Below are 26,218 nucleotides of genomic sequence, written 5' to 3'. Positions count from 1 at the left end.
CCTGCACTGCGAGAGTAAACTCTGAAAGATGGTGCAACCTTTGTGATCCTTTATAGTGACTATAAACTGATTAGCCTGGACCACATTGTATTCATAGATGCCGGGACGCATCTGAAAGCGGCAGAATTCACCAGCATAGCCTCGTCCAATGCTGCCACCACCAATGCCCCCAATGGGCACTCCATATATCTGCTTACCATTCTCCATATAATAATAGTCCATGTACACGCGTCGACCTTCACGAGAGACCTTCCAGTAATAGGCTGCATATCTGCAAATGGAGATGAGGACAAGAGTTACATATTTGCCCTGCTAGTGTACAGCACTTCATAATGTTGATGATGTCACAATTCTGTAAATGTTAGCTCAGTCCCAAATTTGGGGCGGTAAGGGAGTTGACTTCTCGACTCTGGGGCGTCTAGGTGTTGTTGCTGTTACACAGAAAAATACACACGCATATCGAATTTAGGGCTAGTCACGGTCGAACTACCAAGCAAGCTTAACATTTTGCACCAGTGTCTAGTTCTGAAGGCCAGTGTGCCGACTGTACTTTGTGGCAAAGTCAAGTGCGTGAAGCCAATCCCATTCAGCGGAATTCAGCAAAATGTTAATAGCTTTTATCGACAATAATTGCATTACTGAAAGCCAATTCACATCAAGTTAAGAATCCTCCAAAACATTCGGTTTATTTAACCTACAGTAAGATTTTAGTTTGGTTCACAGATTGGCATCAGAAACCTATGAGCCAAAGGTTTTATGTTCAGGACATGGTTTACTTTTACATACATTTTTAAAAAATAATTGAACACAAAGATATGTAAATTTTTTAAGAATCAAAGATGATTTGATTTTTATTATCCACTGGTTCAATATCAAAGTAAAATAGATAAAACATTTGAGTTATTATTTAATATATGTTTCCTACAACTTTACCACTGTCGATTTTGGCATTCTTAGCAAGATTTTCCATTCCTCCTGTATAAGTTGCTAGTCACATTTCGTATATTTCGTGATGCTTTGTCACTAGCGGGGTCTAGTTATTTTCATATATATATAACTTGTGGCCAAACTCAAAGCTATATCTGTAAAATTAGCCTTGTAATTCGTTTTATTAATATGTTGGGGCGGAAGGCGGTGTGGAAAAATTCTTAAGCAAACTTGATCTGCTTAGGATATATTGGAACAGGAGAGATACCAAGTTTGACGTTTTCAGCTCTCAGTCTGTAAAACCTAGATGTGTAGTACAGAGTATGTACAATCTAGGTATAGACGGAATTGGCAACATCAACTCGGCTTTCGATGCTGACCAAGAATATATGTACTTTATGGGATATTTTCGGACGCTTGTGGTGAATCAATCCCTTCATCATTCCAATGCAAAATCAATTCCAAAGCACAGTTACTACGACATCCCATTTCAATCCATTTGGATCAAGCAAGCCCATTGACGTGCCATCCAAGATTTTAAATATACTTCATCTGCATATAATTTCAGAAACCTAGATAATCAATTTGAATTCTCTAGTTTTTATATCGTGAGCCCATTGAAAATGTGCAAAAAAGGGTATAATGTGTTTTTCAGAATGCAGAAGGGGGCATGGCAGACCCCACAAAGTATATATATTCTTGCTCAGGATCAACAGCCGAGTCGATTGAGCCATGTCCGTCTGTTTGAACGCGTCGATCTCAGAGACCATAAGGCCTTGAGACTTTAAGCTTGGTAAGTAGGTTCCTGGATACCGTAAGCAGATCAAGTTTGTTTTTTTTTTTTGGATCGGACCTCTATGTCATATAGCTGCCATAGATCGCAAATGAAGTATTAGTATGAAAAACTTGTTGGTATTTTTTTTTAGATATCTCAACCAATCTGACACAATATACATCTGTCAAGGAAATATACAGCCTGACCAAATTTGGATTAAATCGGCCTACTATATCATATAGCTACCATGTACCTGGGCACAGGGTATCCTACTATCGAGCGTGCTCGACTGAGATCGACCCGTTCATAAATTCTAAAGGGAAGATATTTGGACATTTATAAATGGGTATAAAACCACTTCACTGCTAGCCTTGTCAAAACAATAAACTGCGAGTTTAAATATCAACACAAATTTTCTTATTATACTATAATTTCGAACAGTCGTTCCAATGGCAGCTATACTATATTATAAAACGAAAGACATAATATAAAATTAGTATTTTTCTAAAATTTGATCTTTGACCGATCGTTCCCATGGAAGCTATGTTATATGATATAGTTATCATATCCGGCCGGTTCCGACATATGGATGTGCTGCTTGTATCATAATACATAAAGGGTGTAGCACCTAGCGCGACACTGGGTGCATTACACCCATATTATTCTTAAGTATACAGAAACTCGGAGAGCTATTTGTTTTATTTCTCTTTTATCGATTGTAATAAAAAGTAAAAAAAACCCAATTACAATTACGATTTCGATAAACTACTGATATTGGGCATCAAGGTTTCTGCTTGTAAGCATCTATATTTGATATGTTCCGTCTAATACATTGGGTTACTTGGTTAGGTAAAACCCATACTTAAAACGCAAATACTTATGACAATTGCAATTTGATTGACTAACAGTAGTGTCAGCGATTTGGTCCGAAAGTGTTGAAAACGGCGGAGACTCCAAAATTTGTGCCTAGTAAAAAATTAAACGAAAGTTTTTCTGGATAACCCGAAAAACGAAAAAAATATCGAGGTATGTATGTTAGCATTTTGTAGTGTGCTTCAGATCCAGTTCCGAATCGCCGGCTCCAACAAACTCGCTGGTGGATCGATTACGAAACTTGTGTGTAGTTTCAGACTCTTTTAATATGGGGTTTGTAATGCCAATGGATAGGTCCTCCTCGCAGAGCACCGAGGCAAACAGCTGGGCAACAAATTCTGCACGTTGAACCAGAAATGAGATTCGCTCTTCGGGTGGACCCAACGATCTGGACGATGATGACAAAAATGGATAGCAAAGGAAACGTTCACGCTCTTGCTCCAGTTGCTTGCCCTCTGTTGATGGCTGCTGTTGCTGCAATTCCTCTTCCTCGATGGTGCGTAACAAAACCTGACCGGTTGACAAATTTTGATTTATCAGATCAGGTGTCCCATGGGCCAGCTCACTAAATTCAACAAGCCGCTGACCAGGACCGGGTCCAGGAGCCTGTCCAGCACCAGGTCCACCTCTTAAACGCTGCACATGCACCTGCCTAACACCACTGGCCGGAAACCCCTCCATCTGCATTCGAGGAGTACGATGTCGTTGAGTACGCGATCTCGATATCTCACCGGGCGGGTAGAAGGTACGTCGTACATTCTCTGCCGCCGCATTAGGCCCAAAAAGATTGATGGTCCGTCCGCTGGCGGTTTGATTGGGCGATTGATTTGATATAGCGCGAAAGTTGCTGAGCCGATTAGGTCGACTGGTGGGCAGCGGTTCATTAAATCGCATCATATCAGAGAGTGTGGAATGGGCGGGGCTCAGCTGCTGCTGCTGCTGTTGTTGTTGCAGCGGCAATGGTGGCCGGTCAAGGTTCAAACGGTGACGGGCTCGATCTAACAACGATTGACGACGCACAGGATCAGGTATCAGAAAGTTATTGTCCACGTTGTGGTTGCTATTCGATGCCGACAATGCGCCGTTTTCGGCCACCCATGGAGCGACCTCCACAGCGCCAGGTTTAGAAACTCGAAAGGTCAGGGGGACCACTGGATGATCCCGCTGATAGCTTCCATTTGGATTCAACGGCTCCAGATATAATTCAAGTGAACCTTCATTGCGACTCATTAGCTCGTTTCGAGAGGTGGCAGCGGATGCAAACACTGCCAGCTGTTCATCCTCCAGGAATAGGCGAACTGCCTGTTGCTGCTCAAAGAGGGTAACCATTGTGGACACGAGCAACGTACTGGCACCTACATGCTCTGCCGAAACATGCTCCAGAAATGTGGACTCATTGTAACCCCATTGCTTACAGTATGGACATCTATAACTCTGCGGCGGATCATTCAGGTATTCGCCACCAAAATAAAGCTCTACATCGGCCGCCGTTAAGACGCACTTCACCGGATGATCGAACGGATGCTGAGGGGTGGTAAAGTCACTATCATAACACTCGGCGCACATGTTAAAGTCTTGGCAACTCAGGCAGCGATAACAGCGACCAGTAAAATCCAGTTTGCCGCAACTCTTGCACACAATGTTCTCATGACGGTTCATGTTACTATCGTTTGGGACCGGATCAGACCCTTCGATCAGATCGGAAACAACAGCCAAAACTAAACGCTCACCCAAATCAGGAAATATTAAGATATATGGGATATTTCGTCCATAAACTTATGCACACAACGCTTTCACTTAAATACTGCAAATACATACGAAATTCCAAAAGAGAAGTAGCTCGTAGTAATAGCTTAGGTCTATTAACTGATTGACTTTTTAGGTTCGAAAACTGATTTTTATTACAAATGTATTTATGTTGAAAACAAATTCAGTGGAAGATTTGTTTCATAAATATTCAAGTAAATAATTTAAAAGAAACCAAAGGAATCTTCAGAAGAACCATTTAATAAGTTAACATATTCAACATTGATTTTAAGACCCCGTACTTAAAAAAGAACAGGGGTCTATTAAGTTAGTTTAAAAAAATATGCGTAACAGGCAGAATGATGCGCGTCAAACCCTTTAAAGTGATATATTCTTGAGCAGCATCAATAGTTGAGTCGTCTGTCCTAACATCTGTATGAACACCTAGTTCCTAAAGACTATAAGAGTTAGAGACACCAAACTTGGTATTTATGTATCCCTATATTGAAGGTAGATCAAGTTTGTTTGTTATGATTTTTGGATTAGTCCCCTATATTATATAGCAGCTATAGGACAGATTGGGCGAAAATCAAGTTGTTGTAAGAAAAAATTTCATGTTTTTTGAGATATCGTAACCAAACTGATAAAAAATGCATTTAATCAATCAACTATATGATATCATATATTTTAAAAGAATTTTTTTATAAGCATCTATAAAATATTGCATGCAAAACAAAATCGAGCGGCAATGACTAAACCGAGCTGTCCTGAATTTCACTTTACTTTTTGTTATCGATATTAGCTCTTGCATTCGAAAGTTGCTAGAGTTACTTTAATTGATAAATAAAATTCGAACAACGAAATTTTAGTCTAAATTAGCTTCTATGTGCTATATTTAACATGAAGTATTAAAAATTAATTTTCAAAAACTGTTTTAAGTAATTCTAATCGGATCTAAGAGAAAAATTGAAGATTGAATGTTTTTTCATTATTGAATTCATGACAACTCTGGTTCATTTCGATATGCACAAGCCAAGCAATCAGCTGGTGACAAAAAAATGTAATTTAATAACCATAGTTGCCGGCATTATGCAGAAATACATTAACAATTTATATTATTTAATCAATTTTTATTTCTTCATTGGCTAAAACAGCTGATAAGGTCGATGACTTACTGCTATCGAAACGTTTTCGAAACCGAGTTCTAAAAGCAAAAACAAGTCCATTTCTGTCGGAATTGGGAACAGAAAATAGTAAAACGTTCGTTTTCGATTCGTTTTCACTTTTTGAAAACGTTCGGAATTCGGAACAGGCCTGAATATAAAGGGTTAAGTTGCTGAAACTCTGTAAGTGGGTAAATCTTTCGGGCTTATCACACTATGCAATACAAATGGATATATTTTTATATAGAAGCTTTTTACTAATTTTCGCTGATTTCGAATCTGATCTCCATCTTTCTCCATCAGCTCGCGTTTTTGAGTTTCAGGTACTGATTGAATTTTTGACTTTTTTCCATCAATAAAAGTTACAAAAATCATAGCTTTACTCCTTATTGGTCGATTTTTAAAAAATTAATTTTTTTTTAAAAGGGAACAGTTACATCTCTAAAAAAATATAATTTTAAAAATTGCCCAATAAGGAGTAAAGCTGTGATTTTTTTTAAACTTTTATTAATGGAAAAAAGTCAATAATTTAATAAGTTTTAAAATAATTCATATTATAGTAGCCTTAAATGTACATTTAACCTATTTCAATTACCAACCCAAAACCCACGAGATTGCATAAAAATTTCTAAACCCTTCGAACACGATAATTTGAGAAAATCATATGAAAGAACTTTTTAGTAACTTCATTGAAATGTTAAAAGCTTTTGAATTTGTGAGACGACAACTTTGAAATAAATCTCCTTTCATTCGAAACATGTTAAATTAAACGTTTTTGGGCTAAAACTTTTATATTTGTTTTTATTTATTTTTTTAAAGAATTAAAAAAAAAATGATTTTTTTTTTATGTGCTTAAAATTGATTTTTTTTTGCAAAACATCAACGTTATCTCTGAAACTACTGGGCAAAGTTAAGGAAAATGTACAGAGGTGTTTTATAAATCTCTTACAGCGCCAAAGCAACCCAAAAGCAATTGTTGGGGTTCTTGAAACTAAACAAGCATAGCTTTCAAATGTCTTATAAATTGTTGAGAGATTTTACAAATTGAAATAATTATTGAATTAAACTAAATAAATTTTTAAATTGAATAAAACTGCGTAAAATAAATTTTTTTAAATTTTCTATGTTATATAAAATATTTCTCAACCGAAAAATTTTGTTGAGACTGGAAGAAAGCCGATTTTTTTGACTTCGAAAATATATTCGAAAAAACTAAATCTCTGACATTTAAAGAACACCGACATTTCGAACGGTTGTTTTCAAAAGCAATTCTCTTTAAAAACTCTAGAGATTTCTGGAACACACCTGGTAGACACGGATTTAAGATAATTTGTTTATTATTTTTTGTAGATTTTTTTTTACTGAAAATGGTAAACCGATTTCCAGATATTCCAATATATGCAGTGCAGTGCCTTAATTTTAGATTTAACGGTATATCGCCAATAATTGGGCTGATAGAAAAACCAGTGCAAATTCGGAATCAGCGCCCCAAATTACCACAAAACCAACTTTCAATTCCTAATCAACAAATCCTTGTTCTCTTGTATTATATTCGCATTTTATGACGCGTTTATTTATTTCATTTATTTATCTTATTTCTTAGTGTTTGTGCACTAGTAACAATCAAAAACAGCATTGAATAGATATTTTGCCCTACTTAAGCTACGAATTACAAAACTTCAAATTTTATAAGAAAATCATTACATAAAATAATATTACAGCATTATAAGAAAAACATTACATTAAAAAAAATATTACAGCATTAGATTAGTATTATTATTAAATTTATTTTATTATATAGAATTCTTTTATAAATTCTAATAACACTAGGCAACAACTTTGAACTTTTTGGCTATTGCAAGAACCAACCCACTTTTTTGATAGATACGTGGCTCCAAACGACGAAAAACAATTTTTTTTCTATGGAGTTTTTTTTTTTTTTTAATTTTTAAAATTTGTCTTTTTTCAGAGGTGCGCTCACATTTGTCGTCATTAGTCGAGAATGCCACAACCGATTTTCAAAAGTTTAACTTTTTCTGAAAGCTTATGAATAAATCTAAAATTCATTAATACAATACATTAATACAATTCATAAAACCAGTAGTTTGAGAAAAATAAATTTTTGAATCAAAAAAATTTTGTTTTTTTTAAAGCTTTTTTTATAGCTTTTTTTACTTTAAAATTCGAGGAAAAGTCGAAAAAAATTTATTACATTTTCTTTTCTATTTTATTTGCATAGCTGCATTAATTACACGTCGTTTAAAATATGATTCATTAAAATCTATAAAGAGACAGCGATATAATACTATATTCCCCGCTTTACAATCTCTGAAGATCAATTCATGCAATTCTACAATTCACTGGGTTAGCGATTTCTAGCAGCAGGAGACTACAATGCGAAACACCCGCACTGGGGCTCTCGCCTTGTGACCTCAAAAGGAAGGCAGTTATACAACGCAATCATAAAACCAAGCAACAAACTCAACTATGTTTCCCCGGGTAGTCTTACATACTGACCAGCAGACACTAACAAACAACCAGACTTAATAGATTTTGCTGTGACAAAAAACATCCCACGCAATCTGATAAGTTCCGTAGCACTTTCGGATCTTTCATCCGACCACTACCTGGGTTATGAAATCTATTACAATCCCCGGAATATTCTAATAGACTTACAACACACAGAACCAACTGGCTCAAGTAAAAGAAATACGTTAGCTCTCACCTCGATCTTGCCCCGCAGTTCAGCATCGAAGCGGACATCGACTGTTCTACTGACTTATTAGAATCTGTATTTGTTGCAGCAGCTAAGATCTCTACTCCTCAACGCGCGCATGTGCAGACCAATAAATGTAAAACTAATCTTCAAATAGAAAAACTTGTTCTGGAAAAGCGATGATTGGGACGTGAATGGCAGTCTCACCGGTCGCCATCTACAAAACAACGCTTTAAAGATGCTTCACGCAGACTCAGCAAACCTCTTAAGCATGAAGAAGCAGACGCCCAACGCCGCTACATAGAGCAATTATCACCCACCAGTACCAAGCATCCTTTGTGGAGGACTCACCCTACTCTAAGTGCGCCGATCGTAACGGTAACGCCTATAAGAAACTCCTCAGGCTGCTGGGCCCGTAGCGACAAAGACAGTGCTAACACATTCGCTGCTCACGTATGTAATGTATTCCAACCAAATCCCGCAACAAATTCGTTTCTACTATCATCCTGTGCATCTCATAGTCCTGGCGTGCAAATTAAATTGCAAAAGTCATAAAAGAACAGATGAAACCAAAGAAAGCTCCAGGCTGCGATCTAACAACTCAAAAAACGATCATTGAACTTCCAAACTGTGCTATTTCCCTCATCTGTCAACTTTTCAACGCGATTACAACACTTGGCTACTTCCCAAAAAAATGGAAGAAATCGGTCATTTTAATGATTCCCAAACCTGGAAAAGACCAAACAATACCATCATCGTATAGACCAATTAGCCTACTACCGTGCTTGTCTAAGCTTTTTGAAAAATGCCTCTTGACGCGCATAATTCCTCATCTGAGAACACACAACACAATCCCAACACATCAATTTGGCTTCCGAGAAAAGCATGGAACTATCGAGCAAGTTAACTGAATAACATCAGAAATACGTACAGCATACGAACATCGGGAATACTGCAGTGCAATATTCCTCGACGTCTCCCAGGCCTTCGACCGAGTGTGGCTTGAAGGTCTCATGCATAAAATCAAATCGACGCTCCCAGTGTACACTCATAAGCTTCTCGAGTCGTACCTCTACAATAGAGTCTTTGAAGTGAGATGCAACACTACTACATATAATGATCACTTTACGTAATATACACAGCGGACATCCCCATAAACGAGCGGCTAACAACATCTACGTTTGCCGACGACACCGCAATCCTAAGTCGCTCCAGATGCCCCATTCAAGCAACAGCACGTCTAACTGAACATTTGGCGGTTGTAGAAAAATATCTAGCCGACTGGCGTATTAAAATAAATAAACAAAAGTGTAAACACATCACGTTTACTCTCAACATGCAATCATGTCCTCCGATATCACTGTCTAATACGCAACTCCTACAAGCCAAAGGCGATAGGCGGCTCACCTGGCGTCGTCACCTTGAAGCAAAGAAAACGCAGATTAAACTGAAAGCCAATAATCTTTATTGGCTTTTGAACCCCCGATCTCCTCTCAGCTTGGACTACAAGGTCCTACTTTACAATTCCACCATAAAACCAGTGTGGACCTACGGCTCGCAGCTGTGGGGAAACGCGTGCAGTAGCAATATTGATATTATTCAGCGAGCACAATCAAAAATCTTGAGGACTATCACTGGGGCGCCATGGTATGTTCGAAACGAGAACATTCATAGAGATTTGAACGTTATGTACGTCCAAGATGAGATAGCACGACAAAAGACGAACTACAACATTAAGCTATTATTGCACCCAAATCCCCTTGCTCGGCGATTAACTTGGGTCTGCAGTCGAGCCCGCCTTAAACGAAACGACCTTCCAGCCCAGCAATAAACCCTTGGGGCGCCGTAGTTCACTTTAAGTCAACATGACTGTTAGTTAAGCTTTAAATATAAGATTTGATAAACTTATTGTAAGTCTCCCTTGGAGAAGATTCAATAATACTTGCAATGTATGTCTGCTATATCATTTAGCTGCCATAGAAGAGATCAGTTCAGAATCAGCCTTTAGTATGAAAACTTCTGCTGATTCTTAAGATATATCATCCAATCTCGCAGGTTGTGTATATGTTAACGTGTTATACATCCCAACCGAATTTGGTTCAAATCGGTTGACTTTTTTTTTTCAATATAGCTGCCGTAGGAACGATCTGTCGAAATTCCCACTTTAGTATAAAAAACTTTTTTATTTTTTTAGATATTTAAATCAAACTAACAAACTGTGTATTCTATATTGTGATTCACATGTTCAACAATTTTGGTTCAAACCTGTTCACTATGTCATATAGCTACTATAGGACCGATCGGTCTAAAATCAAGTTTTAGTATGAAAACTGGTTTGTTTTTTGAGATATCTCAAACCCACAAAAAAAACCTCTAAACGAGGTAAAAGTCTAGTGACGAAAGCAATTTCTAGCCCCAAAATTTCTGATATCCAATTTTGTGACGAACAAAATTCAGTTTAAAATAAAAATATAATTTAATATAAAAAAAAGCGAAAATTGGCATTCGGCACTGCGCAAAAATTTTTAAAAAATAAAAAATTTTACCAAAAAGCCCCAACGGCCCCATAAGCTTCAATCATCTAAATTTTTCCCCTCCCACTTACACTCGATCTGATCGGACAGTCGTAGCAAATTTTCCAACTTAGCTGTATATATTGTTAGTCGCCTTTCGCACCCTTCGTGATGCTTTCGTCACTAACGCGAACTGTCGTCCGCAGTGATAAACTGATAGAATATGCATATAAGTTGGTCTTATGCATCCTTACCGAAGCTAAATCGGTCCACTATATAATATAGCTGCCATGGGGCCGATCGGTAGAAAATCAATATTTAGTATGAAAAACTTTTTTGTTTTTGGAAATATTTCAATCAAACCCATAAATTGGGTATTTTTAATTGCCCATTACATTCTAACCGAATTTGATAGAAATCGGTGCACTATATTATATAGCTACCATAGGAACGATACAAACGGTCGATAAGCAGCCTTTAGTATGAAAAATTTTTAATTTTTAGACCCCGTACTTAAAAAAAGTACAGGGGTCTATTGGGTTTGTTTTAACGAATATGTGCGTAACAGGCAGAAGGAAGCGTGGCAGACCCTATAAAGTATATATATTCTTTATCAGCATCAATAGCCAAGTCGATATAGCAATGTCCGTCTGTCTGTCTGTATGAACACCTAGATCTCAGAGACTATAAGAGCTAAAAACACCAAACTTGGTATGTAGTTTGCAAGCAGATCAAGTTTGTTTCAAAATTCGGCCACGCCCCCTTTATCGCCCATAAATCGAAAAAAAAAATTCATATCCAAATAATAAGAACAATTTAAAGGTAGTGAAACCAAATTTGGTATGTAGATTCCTCAATATTGCAGGCAGATCCAGTTTGTTTCTTTTTTTAATCGGACCACTATATCATATAGCGCCCATAGGAACAATCGGTCGAAAATCAAGTTTTAGTATGAAAAACTTTTTTGTTTAATGAGATATTGTAACCAAACTGATGCAATAAGCATATAACTTGGTTTTATATATCCTGTCCAAAGTTGGTTCAAATCGGACCACTATATCATATAGCTGTCATAGGACCGATCGGGCGTAAATCAAGTCTTAGTATGAAAAATTTTTTGTTTTATATCATATAGCTGTCATAGGACCGATCGAACGAAAGTCAAGTCTTAGTAAGAAAAACTTTTTTCCACTATTGGTTTTTGCCATAGTAAGTACGGGGTCTCCGACAGTCGGGTATGCTCGACTGTAGCACCGGCCGACTAGTTTAAGTTACCTTTACCAAACTTTCAAATAGTAAGTCTCGTATCATCTTATACAACCTGTCCAAATTTGGTTGGAATCGGACCACTATAACCTATTGCTGTCATGGGACCAATCAGTTAAAAATCAACATTTGCGTGAAACGTGTTTTTTTTGTTTATATGCTAATAACTTAGCCGTCTCTCCTTAATGAGACCATATATCAAACGACGCGTAATTAATGCACCTATGTAAATAAAATATGGCAGCTATATGATATATTGGTTCGATTTCAGACAAGTCTATCAGTTTAGTTACCATAACTCAAAAAACAAAAAAGTTTTGAAAACCTAAGGCTGATTCTGAATCGATCCCTCCTATGGCAGCTATATGAAATAGTAATCCGATTTAAACCAAATATGGTCACAATGTGAAAGACAACAACAGATTGATATTCTGTGAGATTGGTTAAGGTATCTCAAAAAATCCAAAAAAATTTCCATACTAAAGGTCATGCTGCTCATCAAGGAGGTCATAAAAATCGAAAAAACATCCATACAGATAAAATAATATTATATCGCCGTTTCGCCATATATTTTTATATATCTATATTAAACAACGCGTAATTAATGCAGCTATGTAAATAAAATAGAAAAGAAAATGTAATAAAAGTTTCGAGTTTTCTTGAATTTTAAAGTAAAAAACTGAAAAAAGCAAAGCAAAAAATCATAATTTTCTGAAATCAAAAATTTATAGCTTTAAAACTACTTTTTGAAATCCAAGACTGTGTATAAATGAAATATAGATATATTCATTAGCTTTTACAAAAAGTAAAGCTTTTGAAAATCGGTTTTGTCATTCAAAAGAAGGTAAAAAAAACATATTTTTAAAAAAAGTCTAAAATAAAAAAAATTACCATAAAACAAAAGAAAAAAAGGTTTTGTCATTCTCGAGTAATGATGGAATATGTGGGCGCACCTCTAAACCTCTAAAAAAATGTTTTTCGTCATATGGGGCCTCAAATCTATCAAAAAAAGTGGGTTTGGTTCTTGTAATTTTTTGGCTGTTGCCTAGTGTAACTTATCCCTAAATTGCGGTGCGCTTCGTATTATTTTTGTTCTTTGTGGTAGCCTATTCCACATTATATACTGAAACCACAAACTGTGTTACAAAATGTTTTCAAGATGTTTTCTTTGGCTTCTGAATTTAAAACTAGTCGGAAAGATCCCGACCATGGGATACCCGTTACCTATTTCAAAAGGCTAAAAGGCTATAGTCGAGATCCCGACCATAGGATACCCGTTACTTATTTCAATATATATGAAAGTACTTTAAAGAAATTACTTGTATTACTTTGAAAACTTTAAATCGCCATAACTGCCGTTCTACTTGTCCGATCTTGATGCGATTCAGTGGGATATTATATAACCACAAGAAAAACCTTTACACGTGGAAAAAGTCTAGTGACAAAAGCACTTTCTAGCCCCAAAATTTCTGATATCCAATTTTGTGACGAACGAAATTCAGTTTAATATTAAAATTTTAAATAAAAATATAAATTAATAGAAAAAAAAAAAACGAAAATTGGCGTTGTCCACTGTGCTTCTTTGTACATAAAAATTACTTTTTGCGCAGTGCCGAATGCCAAATGTATATATTCAGTATATTCAGGTAATATCTTCCAAGCCTCCAGCCAAAATATAACATATGTTTCATATACCAAAGAACGCAAAATTTTACTTACCACAACATACTCAAATAGTATTTGACAAATACATACTTAATAAAAATTGGTAGAGCCGTTTTGGCAGAAATCGCGGTTTTTTCAATAAGTCGTAGAACAAACATTTCTCGATTTTTGAAATGGAATAGATCCCCATCACTACATCTAAGCTTTTTTTTTAGCGCTTTGATACAAACAAACTGACTTTTCATTTCATTTTGAGAAGTCCACTAAAAATTTCGAGATATCAATCGACGCGTATTTTTATTTAGAATCTTTAAAAAATAAAAAATTTTACCAAAAGGCCCCAACAGCCCCATGAGCTGCAATCATTGAAATTTTTCCCTCCCACTCCCACCCCCCTATCTCATGACCCAGGTGAGTTAGAAGTTTTAGTATGCCATTTTGTAAACCTTTCAATCGGTATATAACTAGATCTGATCGGACAATCATAGCAAATTTTCCTAATTAGCTCTATATATTGCTAGTCGCCTTTCGCACCCTTCGTGCTGCTTTCGTCACTAGCACGAGCTGCCGTCCGCAGTGATAATAATAGATAGCTTTAATTATCACAAAAAACGTATTATCGGACCTGAGTGGGGTATGCAGAAATCTCTTTGCCAAATTTGATTGCTCTATCTCTTATAGTCTCTAACATCTAGGCGCTCACACAGACGGACAGCCGGACATGGCTATATCGACTCGGCTGTTGGTGCTGATCAAAAATATATATACTTTATAGAATCGGAGATGCCTCCTTTTCCCTGTTACATACATTGCAACGAACACAGTATATCCTTTTACATATTTTTAAAGTAACGGGTATAATAATAGTTTGGCTTTCACGCATCTATGTAAAGTCAAAGATTCGATATATCAAAAAGTGATAGTGTAGTGAATTTCAAAAGTTAGTAAATAAACAAACCTACTTAAAGTTAAGTAAGTTAAATATCACTGCGGATGGCAGTCCGCGCTAGTAACGAAAGCAGTAAATATTACTCTTGTATGTATGTTGTATGTAAATTAAATATTTGATGTCATAAGTAATTTAATATCTTCCAAAAAAAACCTCTTCATGAGGTCAAAGTCTAGTGACGAAAATCTAGATTCCCCAAAATTTATGATATCCAATTTTGTGACAAACAATATACAATTTAATGTAAAATTTATACCCACAAAAAAAACCTCTACACGAGGTAAAAGTCTAGTGACGAAAACAATTTCTAGCCCCAAAATTTCTGATATAAAATTTTGTGACGAGCAAAATTCAGTTTAATCTAAAAGTTTTAAATAATAATATAAAATAATAAAGAAAGCGAAAATTGGCATTGTGCACTGTGAGCAAAAAGAATGGGCTTCTTTGTACATAACAATTACTTTTTGCGCAGTGCCGAATGCCAATTTTCGCTTTTTTTTTTATTATTTTATATTTTTATTTAAAACTTTTAGATAAAACTGAATTTTGTTCACAAAACTGGATATTAGAAATTTTGGGGCCAGAAATTGCTTTCGTCTTTAGACTTTTACCTCGTGTAGAGGTTTTTTTGTGAGATATCAGAAATTTTTGCAATTGCTTTTGCTTATGACATTGTAACAATATCATTAATGCAGGCAAATAGTAAAATATATAAATATAGTTGTTGAACATATTTCATATTTAAAAAAATTTATTTCTTTAATTATAAAGAAAAACTAGGGGGCTCCGCCCCTTGCTCGCTTTGCTCGCGTTGCTACAGCCGAGCACACTCTACTGTCGGATACCCCGTACTTACTATGAAAAAAAAAGTTTTTCATACTAAGACTTGGATTTCGCCCGATCGGTCCTATAACAGCTAAATGATATAGTGGTTCGATTAGAACGAACTTTGGTCAGGATATAAAGATCTAACTTAAATGCATATTCTCTTAGTTTGGTTGCGATATCTCGTAAAACAAAAAAGTTTTTCATACTAAGACATAATATTGGACCGATCGGTCCTATGACAGCTATATGATATAGTGGTCCGATTTGATCCAACTTTAGTCGGGATTTATAAAACCAAGTAAAATGCATATTGTACCAGTTTGGCTGAGATATTGAGATAGGAAAATGTATTTATTCACTTAACAGGTAATATCTTTCAAGCCCCTCAACCAAAATTTATGTTTCATATACCAAAATACGAAATTTAATTTCCATAAAATTTAACAGAAATCTTTAGATCCGTTTTGTCAGAAATCGCCAAAATGTAAGCTAAAAAACTTTACTTCACCTGTAAAATGTTACCTGAGTACTTTAGAAAGAAAGTTTAAAGGTACGCCTAAAAGTCCTCAAAAACACCTTTCCAATGATATATCGAACATATATGTAGCTTCTATAGTTTGGAAACTGTTAAAGTTTTCATTTTACCGGGATTTAGCGTTTTTCCGCTAAGCTAGCGGTTTTTTCAAAAAGTCGTAGAACAAACATTTCTAGATTTTAGAAAAAGAATAAATCCCCATCATTACATTTAAGCTTCTTTAGCGCTTTAATACAAACAGACAAACAAAGAAACTAACTTTTCATTTCATTTTGAGAAATCCACTAAAATTTTCAAATTTATTTATCTTTTGAACCAGTTATCGGATTTGGTTGATTGAGGTATCAATCGACGCGTATTTTTAAGTAGAATTAAAGAAATAAAAAATTTTACCAAAAGCCCCCAACAGTCCCATTAGCTGCAATCATTTAAATTTTTCCCCTCCCACTAACACCCCCGTATCTCATGACCCAGGTTGGTTAGAAAGTTTTAGTATGCCATTTTGTAAGTTAGGACTAAACCTTTCGATCGGTATATAGCTCGATCTGATCGGACATTCGTAGCAAATTTTCCAACTTAGCTGTATATATAGTTAGTCGCCTTTCGCACCCTTCGTTATGCTTTCGTCACTAACGCGAACTGCCGTCCGCAGTGATAAATATTATAATAATTATAAATTTAAATAGTTAAATATCGATAGTAAAAAATATGAACAGTGCAGATAGGAAATTAAATTAAAACAATCTAATAAATTAAAATAAAATGTAATGCAGTGGCACATTCGCATTCACCAGAAAACATGCTCCCTGATCAAGTATCACAAAAATTTTAAGCTACTGATACTTCCTGGTGAACGCTTTGATACATTTTTCTGTCAACACCTGATAATTGTAATTGAGAAACTGCTGCTGCAGTTTCACATTGATAACAAAGAAAACTTTCGATAAACATTTCATGTATTTCGATAAGAAAATGTGATGAGAACAGAAAAGTATTACAAAGTAGCAGCCCTTTTTTATGATACATGCTCAGGTATCATGATACACAAAATTTGGTATCATGATACGGTATCACTGCCATTTAACAGAAGAATCATAGGTATCACAAAAATTATCAGGGAGCAAACTTGCCTAGTGAATGCGACCATTAACAAGGTGGAGTACGCACTTAGCACAATAGTCACAACTTTGAGAGCATTTTGACAGAGAGACGACAGTGAAAAGCATGCTATGTATTAGGTGGTGGCTTCGCTCGACGCTGCCTCTTTTTCGGGGCCACGATTGCAAAGTACTAATGCAAATGTCGTCGTGATGTGCTTTAATTAATACAAATAAAAAATACATGCCATTGCTTTTTATTTTGATTTTTTTACTTCACAGCACACAAAACGAAAATGAGTTAACAGTATACAAAACCAAACAAATGCAAAATCGTGGCCCCTTAAGAGAGCGAAGCCACCACCTAATATAATTTCATCATGGCTATGTACGTCAAACATTTTTTGTCCATTCTCTTCGCTCTATTTCGTTATTTTGTGAAATATGTTAGACCCGTTACTTTTGAAATAAGTATAAATTTATATTGTATTCGTTTGAATGAATGTAACAGGGAAAAGGAGGCAATTATGACCTAATAAAGTATATATATTCTTGATCAGCATCCACAGCCGAGTCGATATAGCCATATGTGTCTGTCCGTCGTATACATATATTCTGATATTCAATTTTGTGACGTTAATTTTTTGTTGTTTCGACTTGCAAAAAATTTGTGGTTTGCATTGTACAACTTTCCTACAGTCAAACAAATGCTTTTGTGTCGTGACGTCACTAAACAATTGTTGTCAAAACTTTTACGCTAAAATATGTCAAAAATACTAACTTTCAATTCAAATTATCGACTTTTAATCGTGTTTTTATCTTTCAATTTTATTTTATTTTATTTATTTATTGTCAAACTATAAGCAGCCGACACTTAACTATACATTTAAATTAACAAATAAATTAAAATATTACTGTGTAATGTAAATGTAAATATAAATATATATTTCCCATTGATCTGATTGCATTTTTTTGGGGTTTCCCCAATCATTGCAACAAACGTTGGATTAATTGTAAAAATTTTTAATTTCCCAGACATAAAGTAACTTAACTTAATTTAACTTTTTCTATTTTCGTTATTACATTAAATTGAGTATAAGTTTTATAATTCATTTTAATTATTTAATTTTTTATTTATTTTAAAGTTTTTTTAATTTTAATGCTTCATTTTTATTTTCCGTGTACTGATTTTTAGTCGAAGTTTAATAAATAAGTATATAAGCTCCATCAGAAAAGGTTCGATTGTAGGTCATTAAATTCGGTAATTAAAAATAAACTTCTGAATTGCATTCTTCAAATGAGTTGTAAATATTTTTTTGTCGATTTTAGATTATTGTCGAATATTACATTAGTAATATATTTCAGATACTAATTAGGGACCTATATTCCAAATTTCAAGCTCTTATAGTAGTGTTTGAGATCAAAATGTCCATTTAAACCCTTTTTTGAACCATTGTTAATGGAGTTAAGCCAACGTAATTTTTGCAAAGACACAAGCGTCTAGTAGATAGAAAGTATAAATTAATTTGGTGAATTCAAAAACTTATTCCATATAAATTAAGTAGTAGTTATAAAGTAGGACACCTCAAGAAATATTGGTGTTCATTGTTCGTTTTAAAACAATTTTCATCTACTATTGGTTCTGTTGATTAGGGTTTGAAAGCCTTTAGGTGCCAATTGGCATTGTTCTCAGAAAGTAGTGCTGACAAAAAAACACACAAAGCAAATGACATCAGAAAATAATCCAAATCATGCGAAAGTACAGAAAACATATCTAACTACTCATTTTTTATGAACGGTAGATACGATAAGCTTTTCAAAAATTTGTAGTAAAAACAGATTAACGTTATTATTAAATTTCGTAGATCGCATACTGATAAGACTTTCAACTTGCGATATCAATAGTAACCGAAATATTTTATGATTAATCACGAAAGTTTTTGTGGAGAATATATATTTGCACACACATATCGTACATAACACATCACTCAATAGGTCTCGGGCCTAACTAATAAAACAGCAATTTTTATACAAAATTCAATTTTATTCATCAATGTTATATTTTTCTAAGATTATACCCTGATTCCATCGCTTCTCTATCAATGGCCGCATTCACCAGGCACGTTTGCTCCATTATATTATTTGTGATACCTCTGATACTTCTGGTGAACGGGACTGATACCGTATAATGATACCGAATTTTGTGTATCATGATACCTGAACATGTATCATAAAAAAAGACTGCTACTTTGTGCTACTTTTCTGCTCCCATCAGATTTTCTTATCGAAATACATGAAATGTTTATCGAAAGTTTTCTTTGTTATCAATGTGAAACTGCAGCAGCGGTTCTTCAATTACAAATAATTTATTTTAATTTATTAGAACGTTTTAATTTAATTTCCTATCTGCGCTGTTCATAACTTTTATTATCGATAATTCGATTATCAGGTGGTGGCAGAAAAATGTACCAAAGCGTTCACCAGGAAGTATCAGTAGCATAAAGTTTTTGTGATACTTGACAGGGAACATGTTTGGGTATGTATCTTTTTTAGCCATTTTGACCTATTTTAGGCAAAAGCGGCACCCATTTTGAGAACAGCTTTGAAGCTTGAAAGCTTTAATTCCTTACCTACCTCCATCAACTTAAAGATTTTTTTTTTATATTTTCCGGATCAACTGCCGAATTTGAACGATTAGAGAGCTCTTCATCATTTGTGTTTGTACGACCACGTTTAACCTCATCATTCCACCACAAACCGTTGTTTTTAACAGAGAAGACTCTGAAAAACATTTATCAAGCAATTTGTTGGGTTTAAAGGTATTTTTTCCAAAAAAAATTTTTTTTCAATGCAAGAAAATTCAGATTTTTCCATTGCTTGAACAATTCAAAAAGGAACTTTTTCAAAGTGACGGTTACTTGCTTATAAAGGATAGAACTTTGGGAAAAAAAATAGATTTTTTATAAATGGCACCAATTATATGTCATGCCCGGGACTAATTGAGTGATGTGTTACATGTACAAACATACAAAGCACATGCAAATATACTTTATCAGTGAATCAACAATATATATACTTTATATCGTCAGATATGCAGCCTTATGCCTGTTACATACATTTGAGCAATACTATTAAGTGCGCAACTAAGTTCTTGCTGTTTGTCAATAGATGGCTCTAGCAATAACAGCTTATCGATTTCACATATCCTAAAGTTCATGAACCAAGCTTAGACATATGGTAAACAAATCGCTTTGACCCATAAGTGATTTTATTTTTGCTTTATATAATTCTGGTTGCATGAAAATGTCTAATTTTGAACCAAGCAAACGTCATTTGCGGGAAGCGTTGATTTTCTTATTTCAATCGAAGAAAACGGCAGCTCATGCGCATCGCGATGTTGCTCTAAGCGATTTTGATGTTGACGACCGTCCACATGAAAGAAGGCCCAAAATCTTCGAAGACGCTGACTTGGAGGCATTGCTCGATGAGGATTCGTGCCAAACGCAAGAGGAGCTTGCTACAGCATTAGGAGTTACCCGTCAAGCCATTTCCATGCGATTGGATTGATTCAGAAGCAAGGAACTTGGCTTCCTTATGATCAGAAGCCAAGACACGTTGAGCGTCGTTTTTTCGCCTGTGAACAACTGCTCCAGCGGAAAAAAAGGAGGGTTTTTCTTTATCGCATCGTGACGGGTGATGAAAAATGGATACATTACAGCAATCCTTAAAGGAAAAGATCTTGGGGACTACCCGGTCATGCTTCTACGTCGCACTATGGTTTTTTTTTCGTTTTTTTTGGCATAAAGTAAATTTTTTTTTTTTTAGTATTTTAAAATTTTTGATTTTAATTTTAAACACTTTAGACAGATAAAAAAATGTTTAGCTTTAACATGTGGACAATACTGTTCTGCTTGCGCTGTTAAAGTCAGCTGATTATGTACCACCCGTTTTGTATAAAATTGGCGGGAAAAATTTTGCGACTTTGATTGTTTGTTCTGGCGAAAGTTTACACAAAAGTGAAATGAATAAATATGGAAAACGATTGTCCAGGTATGTAAAACTAAAGCTTACCAATGTTTGTGTCGTTGTTATGTGTTTTTTCCAATTGTACCGTGTTTTGTTTATGTGTATTTTTAGAACGAGCTTAACAAGTGTAGTTGTGTTTCGTGAATCAGTATTTTTGCATGGCAAAGCGTTGCAAAAAGTTGTAAGTGAGAAACTATTAACCAAAGTGTGCAGATTAATGAGAAACTAATCCTTTTTGTCCGAATCCACACGTTTTCGAAAAAATCTAATTTTTCTAGTACCATATGTGTTCAGTCGTGCTGAGCTGGTTGACATTTGGAGCAACAACAATCGCTCAGGAGACGCCGTACAACAGCACATATTGAGAGTCATCGCACAAAAACATTTAGATAACGAAACCATAAAGTCGATAAATGAAATAGTGAAAGGCTTTGTCAATTATTTAAATAAACACTTGCCTAAATGTAATTCAACTGTAGAAAGATTTAAGGGAAAGCACGCAAAATGGCTTGGGAAAAGCTTATTCATAGAAATCACTGGTCATTATGCATTGGTAAATAAAGTGGGTCGCCCAAAATGTGATTACGAAAGCGCTGGTCCTCGTCTGAAAAGAAAATTAGCCGCGGAACTTTCAGAGGAGAATAACAACTTATCTCCCTTACTCATACATGCTGCCACAGTTTCAGCTAAAAAATCTAACGAAAAAGACTTGACTGTTGTTTTAAAAGCAGCTGCGAGTTGTGAGAGCATTAATGAAATAAAAAAGAAGCTTTTTGCGGATGAGCCCAAACAAATGTCAGCTGACAGTGCGCTTGCATTTTTAATGGAAAATGGATTCACAAAACGTCAGTATATAAATATACAACGAAATGCAAAAACTCACGGATGTGATATATACCCGGCATATCCGGCCGTTCTTAATTCTAAATTAAAACTCAGGCCAAAAGGAATTGAGTATTTTGAAAATAAGGCACTTGTATCATTGCAAAACCTCTTGGATCATACATCATCCCGCATTCTTGAATTGCAACACGAGGTCTTAGAAACACTTCCCAACGTGGTACATTGCAAGTTATTCTTCAGCTATGGATATGATGGTTCGTCCGGCCAGAGCTTATACAAACAGCATTTCCAGATCCACGATAGTCCTTCAACTGACAGTTCACTGTTTGTTACTACAATTGTCCCATTGAAATTGATAAATGAAACGCAACAAATTATTTGGCTCAATAAGACTCCGCAATCTGTTAGATTTTGCCGCCCTTTGAAGATTGAATTCATTAAGGAAACTACCTCCCTTATATTAGAAGAAAAGGAAAATTTGGATGCCCAGATTCGCAACATGCAAATATATTTGTATAAATTTAAAGAAAACAAGGGGGCTCCGCCCCCTGCTCGCTTCGCTCGCCTACCCCCGGCTCGCTTCGCTCGCGGTGAGGTGCGGCTACAGTCGAGCACGCTCGACAGTAGGATACCCTGAGCCCATGTACTCTTTTATAAAAGTTGATTGTTGCCCATTTTCAATGGGCTCAGGGTATCAAAATTACACACGCTGAAACTATGAACAACTTTCGGTTTTCTGAAGTCACTGTGCTTATCACTGCAGACTACGTTATTAATGCCTCACTGAACTAATACATCACTCGATTACGATTACGACTTCAATTTATCAATTTCTAATTAATTTTAAATAAGTTTAATATAATAAACTTTAATATAATAAACTTATTTAAAATTAATTAGAAATTGATAAATTGTAAATCGCAAGTCGTAATCGTAATCGCTTTAATCGATGTAGCGTGTGTCAAGAGTAGCCACAAACTACAACTTTGCTCAGCCTGCAATCTGGCAGCACCCATTTTCCTCTCTCACTCTCTCCCTCTTACGCAACAAATTCAAGCCTGCCAAAGCCTGCTGCAGTGCGCGCGAAATTTGAAATAAAAGGCAATGTCTAATTTTATGAGATTCTTAAAGCGGAAAATGCTAAGTTTTTTTTTACAGCGATAATAAGCAGATACTTATTATATATATGTGTAAGGAATCGAAAATATTAATAATTAAAATTATTATTTTGCAGCTTTCAGTGCTCGGCAAAGATGCAAGAGTAGTGCTGCCAAATGATCGCTATTTCTCTCATGCAATTTCATACATAGCTATCAGCTTCTGCTGATTTTTGCCATGCAAAAATACATATTTATATATTAACACAATTATATTTTAATCAAATTGTATATTTGTATATACATAAATTATACATTAACATTTTCATTACATGATATCGATAATATTTTTGCTTATCGCTTGATTCTTATTTGGTACTAAAAAGAAAATGGGTACTAATTCGTTCTGTCTTGGTGCGCGCCTTGCATACAAACGTGAACATGCTGTCTCGCTCGCACGTTTGATTTGCCATGCAAATGTAATTATTGAATTAAATGTAAACTCCGAAATAACTTCTTTATTTATGGGTCAATCGCTTTGAAATTTTCAGGGTCGTTTAACACGCATACTTCTCAACTGATTGTTCAGTTAGGGAGTGCTATGTCAAAAATTGCGCCTGTAAATCGTTTTTTTTCAATTTGCGGGCGAAGGGGGCGTGGCATCAAAAATTGGAAACAAACTTGACCTGCGTATGGTATTCACAGACCTGTATTCCAAATTTGAAGTCTCTAGCACTTACAGTCTCTGAGATCGACGCGTTCAAACAGACGGACAGACAGACGGACATAGCTCAATCGACTCGGCTGTTGATTCTGATCAAGAATATATATACTTTGGGGGGTCTACCATGCTCCCTTCTGCCTGTTACATACATTCTGCCAAACACATTATACCCTTTTTTGCCCATTTTCAATGGGCTCAGGGTATAAATATATATATGTCGAGTATATTGGCCACATGACACTAATAGATGGGAAAGTCTTAAACATATTGTCAGGCACCAACTCTTGTCAGTCTTGCCCAATCTGTGGAGCGAAGCCAAAACAATTGCTCAACATTAAAGACATAAACTCGAAGGCTTTTATGGCTAAGGCACACGCTCTTCAATACGGAATTAGCCCTTTACATGCTTGGATCCGCTTTTTCGAGTTTGTTTTAAAAATCTCATATAGAATTGAGCTTAAGAAGTGGCATGTCAAGGACTGCGACAAGCTTAAACTAAAAGAACGAAAAAGACTTTTACAATTAAAAACAAGTGGGAAAGGTTATAGTCGAGATCCCGACTATAGGATACCCGTTACTTAACTTAAATATGTATAAAAGTATTTTTTTAAGAATTTTTTTTAAGGAAAAAAGGATTTTGTTATTATTAATTTTTGTTATTTTAAATTAGCAACTTCTTCATGTTTATAATTTTTCTAAATGTCAATCCCCTTGGTTAGCGACCTCTCTATATGGTAACCGGTGACTTGACACGCTCAACAACATACTACACTTGCATAAATGCAAGGAGTATGCTCAATACGATTCGATAGATGCCAGTTCCATCATCATTGAAGATTCATCGGTACCATTTGGGTTGAGTCGAGTAGCGATTCAAGCCGAATGTCATATTTGCGTCGTCAGAACCAGTTGAGTATTATTTGATGCATTTTTGTTGTCTAACAATATTAAAACTATTGCATACTCTAAGGAGCTAATTTTGCTTCAAGAGCTTCGGCATGTTAATACTGCTGTTCTACTTGTCCGATCTTGCTGCGATTTTATAGGATAATAGATAATAGCAACTCTAATACCCACAAAAACGTATTATCTTAAATACTGTGGGTGTGGTGGTTTTTCGCGATTTGCGAGGGCGGAGGGGGGCGTGATAAAAATGTAAGACAAACTTGACCTGCGTGGTGTGTAGAGAAATCTGCGAGCCAAATTTGGTTATTCTATCTCTTTTAGACTCTGAGATCCTTTTTGTTTAAAGAAATTACTTTGAAAACATTAAATCGCCATAACTGCCATAAAACTTGTCCGATCTTAATGCAATTCAGTGGGATAATAGATAATACTAATAGATAACGTTTATTTTCACAAAAAAAGTATTATCATAAAAACTGTGGGTGTGGTGGTTTTTCGCGATTTTCGGGGGCGGAGGGGGGCGTGGCTTAATCTTGAAACAAACTTGATCTGCGTAAGGTATATAGAAATCTGTCTGTCAAATTTGGTTACGCTATCTCTTATAGTCTCTGAGATCCCTTTGTTCAAACAGACGAGCGAAAGGTTTTTCGCTATTTACGGGGGCGGAGGGGGACGTAGCTTCAATTTGAAACAAACTTGATCTGCGTGGGGAAGTCTGTGAGTGAAAGTTTGGTATCTCTATCTCTTATAGTCTCTGAGATCCTTTTGTTCATACGGACGGACGGACGGACAGACGGACAGACACACATGGCTATATCGACTCGGCTATTGATGCTGATCAAGAATATATATACTTTATAGTGTCGGAGATGCCTCCTTCTCCCTGTTACATACATTCCAACGAACACAATATACCCTTTTACTTATTTTTTAAGTAACGGGTATAATGATGAAAGAAATGGGCCTAAATGTGGACAATCCTCTTTCAAATGGCAGTGGAAACTCCAATGACGGCAACACAGCAAGAAGAGCATTTTCCAATGCAGCTTTACTGTCATCTATTCTTGATTTTGATTATGATATTTTACAAAGTTTTCATACAATTCTAATGACAATTAACTGCGAGTACGAAATAAACTCGGAAAAGTTTAAAGACTTCTGTGCTAAAGTTTTTGTGGCTTATCAGAAAAAATATCCTTGGTATCCGATGTCGCCCACTGTTCACAAAGTCTTAGTACATGGGTACCAAATAATAGACACTTGTTTAGTTCCAGTAGGATGCCTTGGGGAACATGCATCAGAATCCCGAAATAAATTATATAAGAGCGATAGAAGAGGCACGCTAGAAAATACAGTCGATTAGACAATATTACAGACGTTTTCAATAGATCCATGGATAGTAGTGATCCATTGCTGTCCAGTACCTATTTAAAAGAACGACGAAATACAATCAAAAAGAAAACCATACCAGCAGAAGTTATATCTCTACTACAAGCACCAAATTTAGAAATTCAATGTGAAAATGATGATCCAGATTCCACACAGAATTCGTCCGACGAAGATTATGAA

General features: G+C 35.5%; 2 protein-coding genes across 2 annotated transcripts in view; both read right to left on the bottom strand.

Annotated features, from left to right (window-relative positions):
* The window catches only part of LOC117782529 (non-lysosomal glucosylceramidase), a 45,423-nt gene that overhangs the window by 9,953 nt on the left and 9,252 nt on the right, over positions 1–26,218 (bottom strand). The window contains exon 2 of the mRNA XM_034619551.1: positions 2–271. Coding sequence (XP_034475442.1) covers positions 2–271 — 270 coding nt within the window. The remainder of the gene's footprint in view (position 1; positions 272–26,218) is intronic.
* Positions 2,384–4,397, bottom strand: LOC117782530 (E3 ubiquitin-protein ligase KCMF1). The gene has a single exon (XM_034619552.1). It carries the CDS (start codon positions 4,232–4,234, stop codon positions 2,738–2,740), a length of 1,497 nt encoding a protein of 498 aa, XP_034475443.1. The 5' UTR covers positions 4,235–4,397; the 3' UTR covers positions 2,384–2,737.

This window comes from Drosophila innubila (assembly GCF_004354385.1).
Source record: "Drosophila innubila isolate TH190305 chromosome 2L unlocalized genomic scaffold, UK_Dinn_1.0 5_B_2L, whole genome shotgun sequence".
Taxonomy (NCBI): domain Eukaryota; kingdom Metazoa; phylum Arthropoda; class Insecta; order Diptera; family Drosophilidae; genus Drosophila; species Drosophila innubila.
This window is presented reverse-complemented; position numbering and strand designations above follow the sequence as displayed.

What these genes read in the sequence shown, in the direction of transcription:
- LOC117782530 (XM_034619552.1), bottom strand. Translation starts at nt 4,234, where the DNA reads ATGAACCGTCATGAGAACATTGTGTGCAAGAGTTGCGGCAAACTGGAT.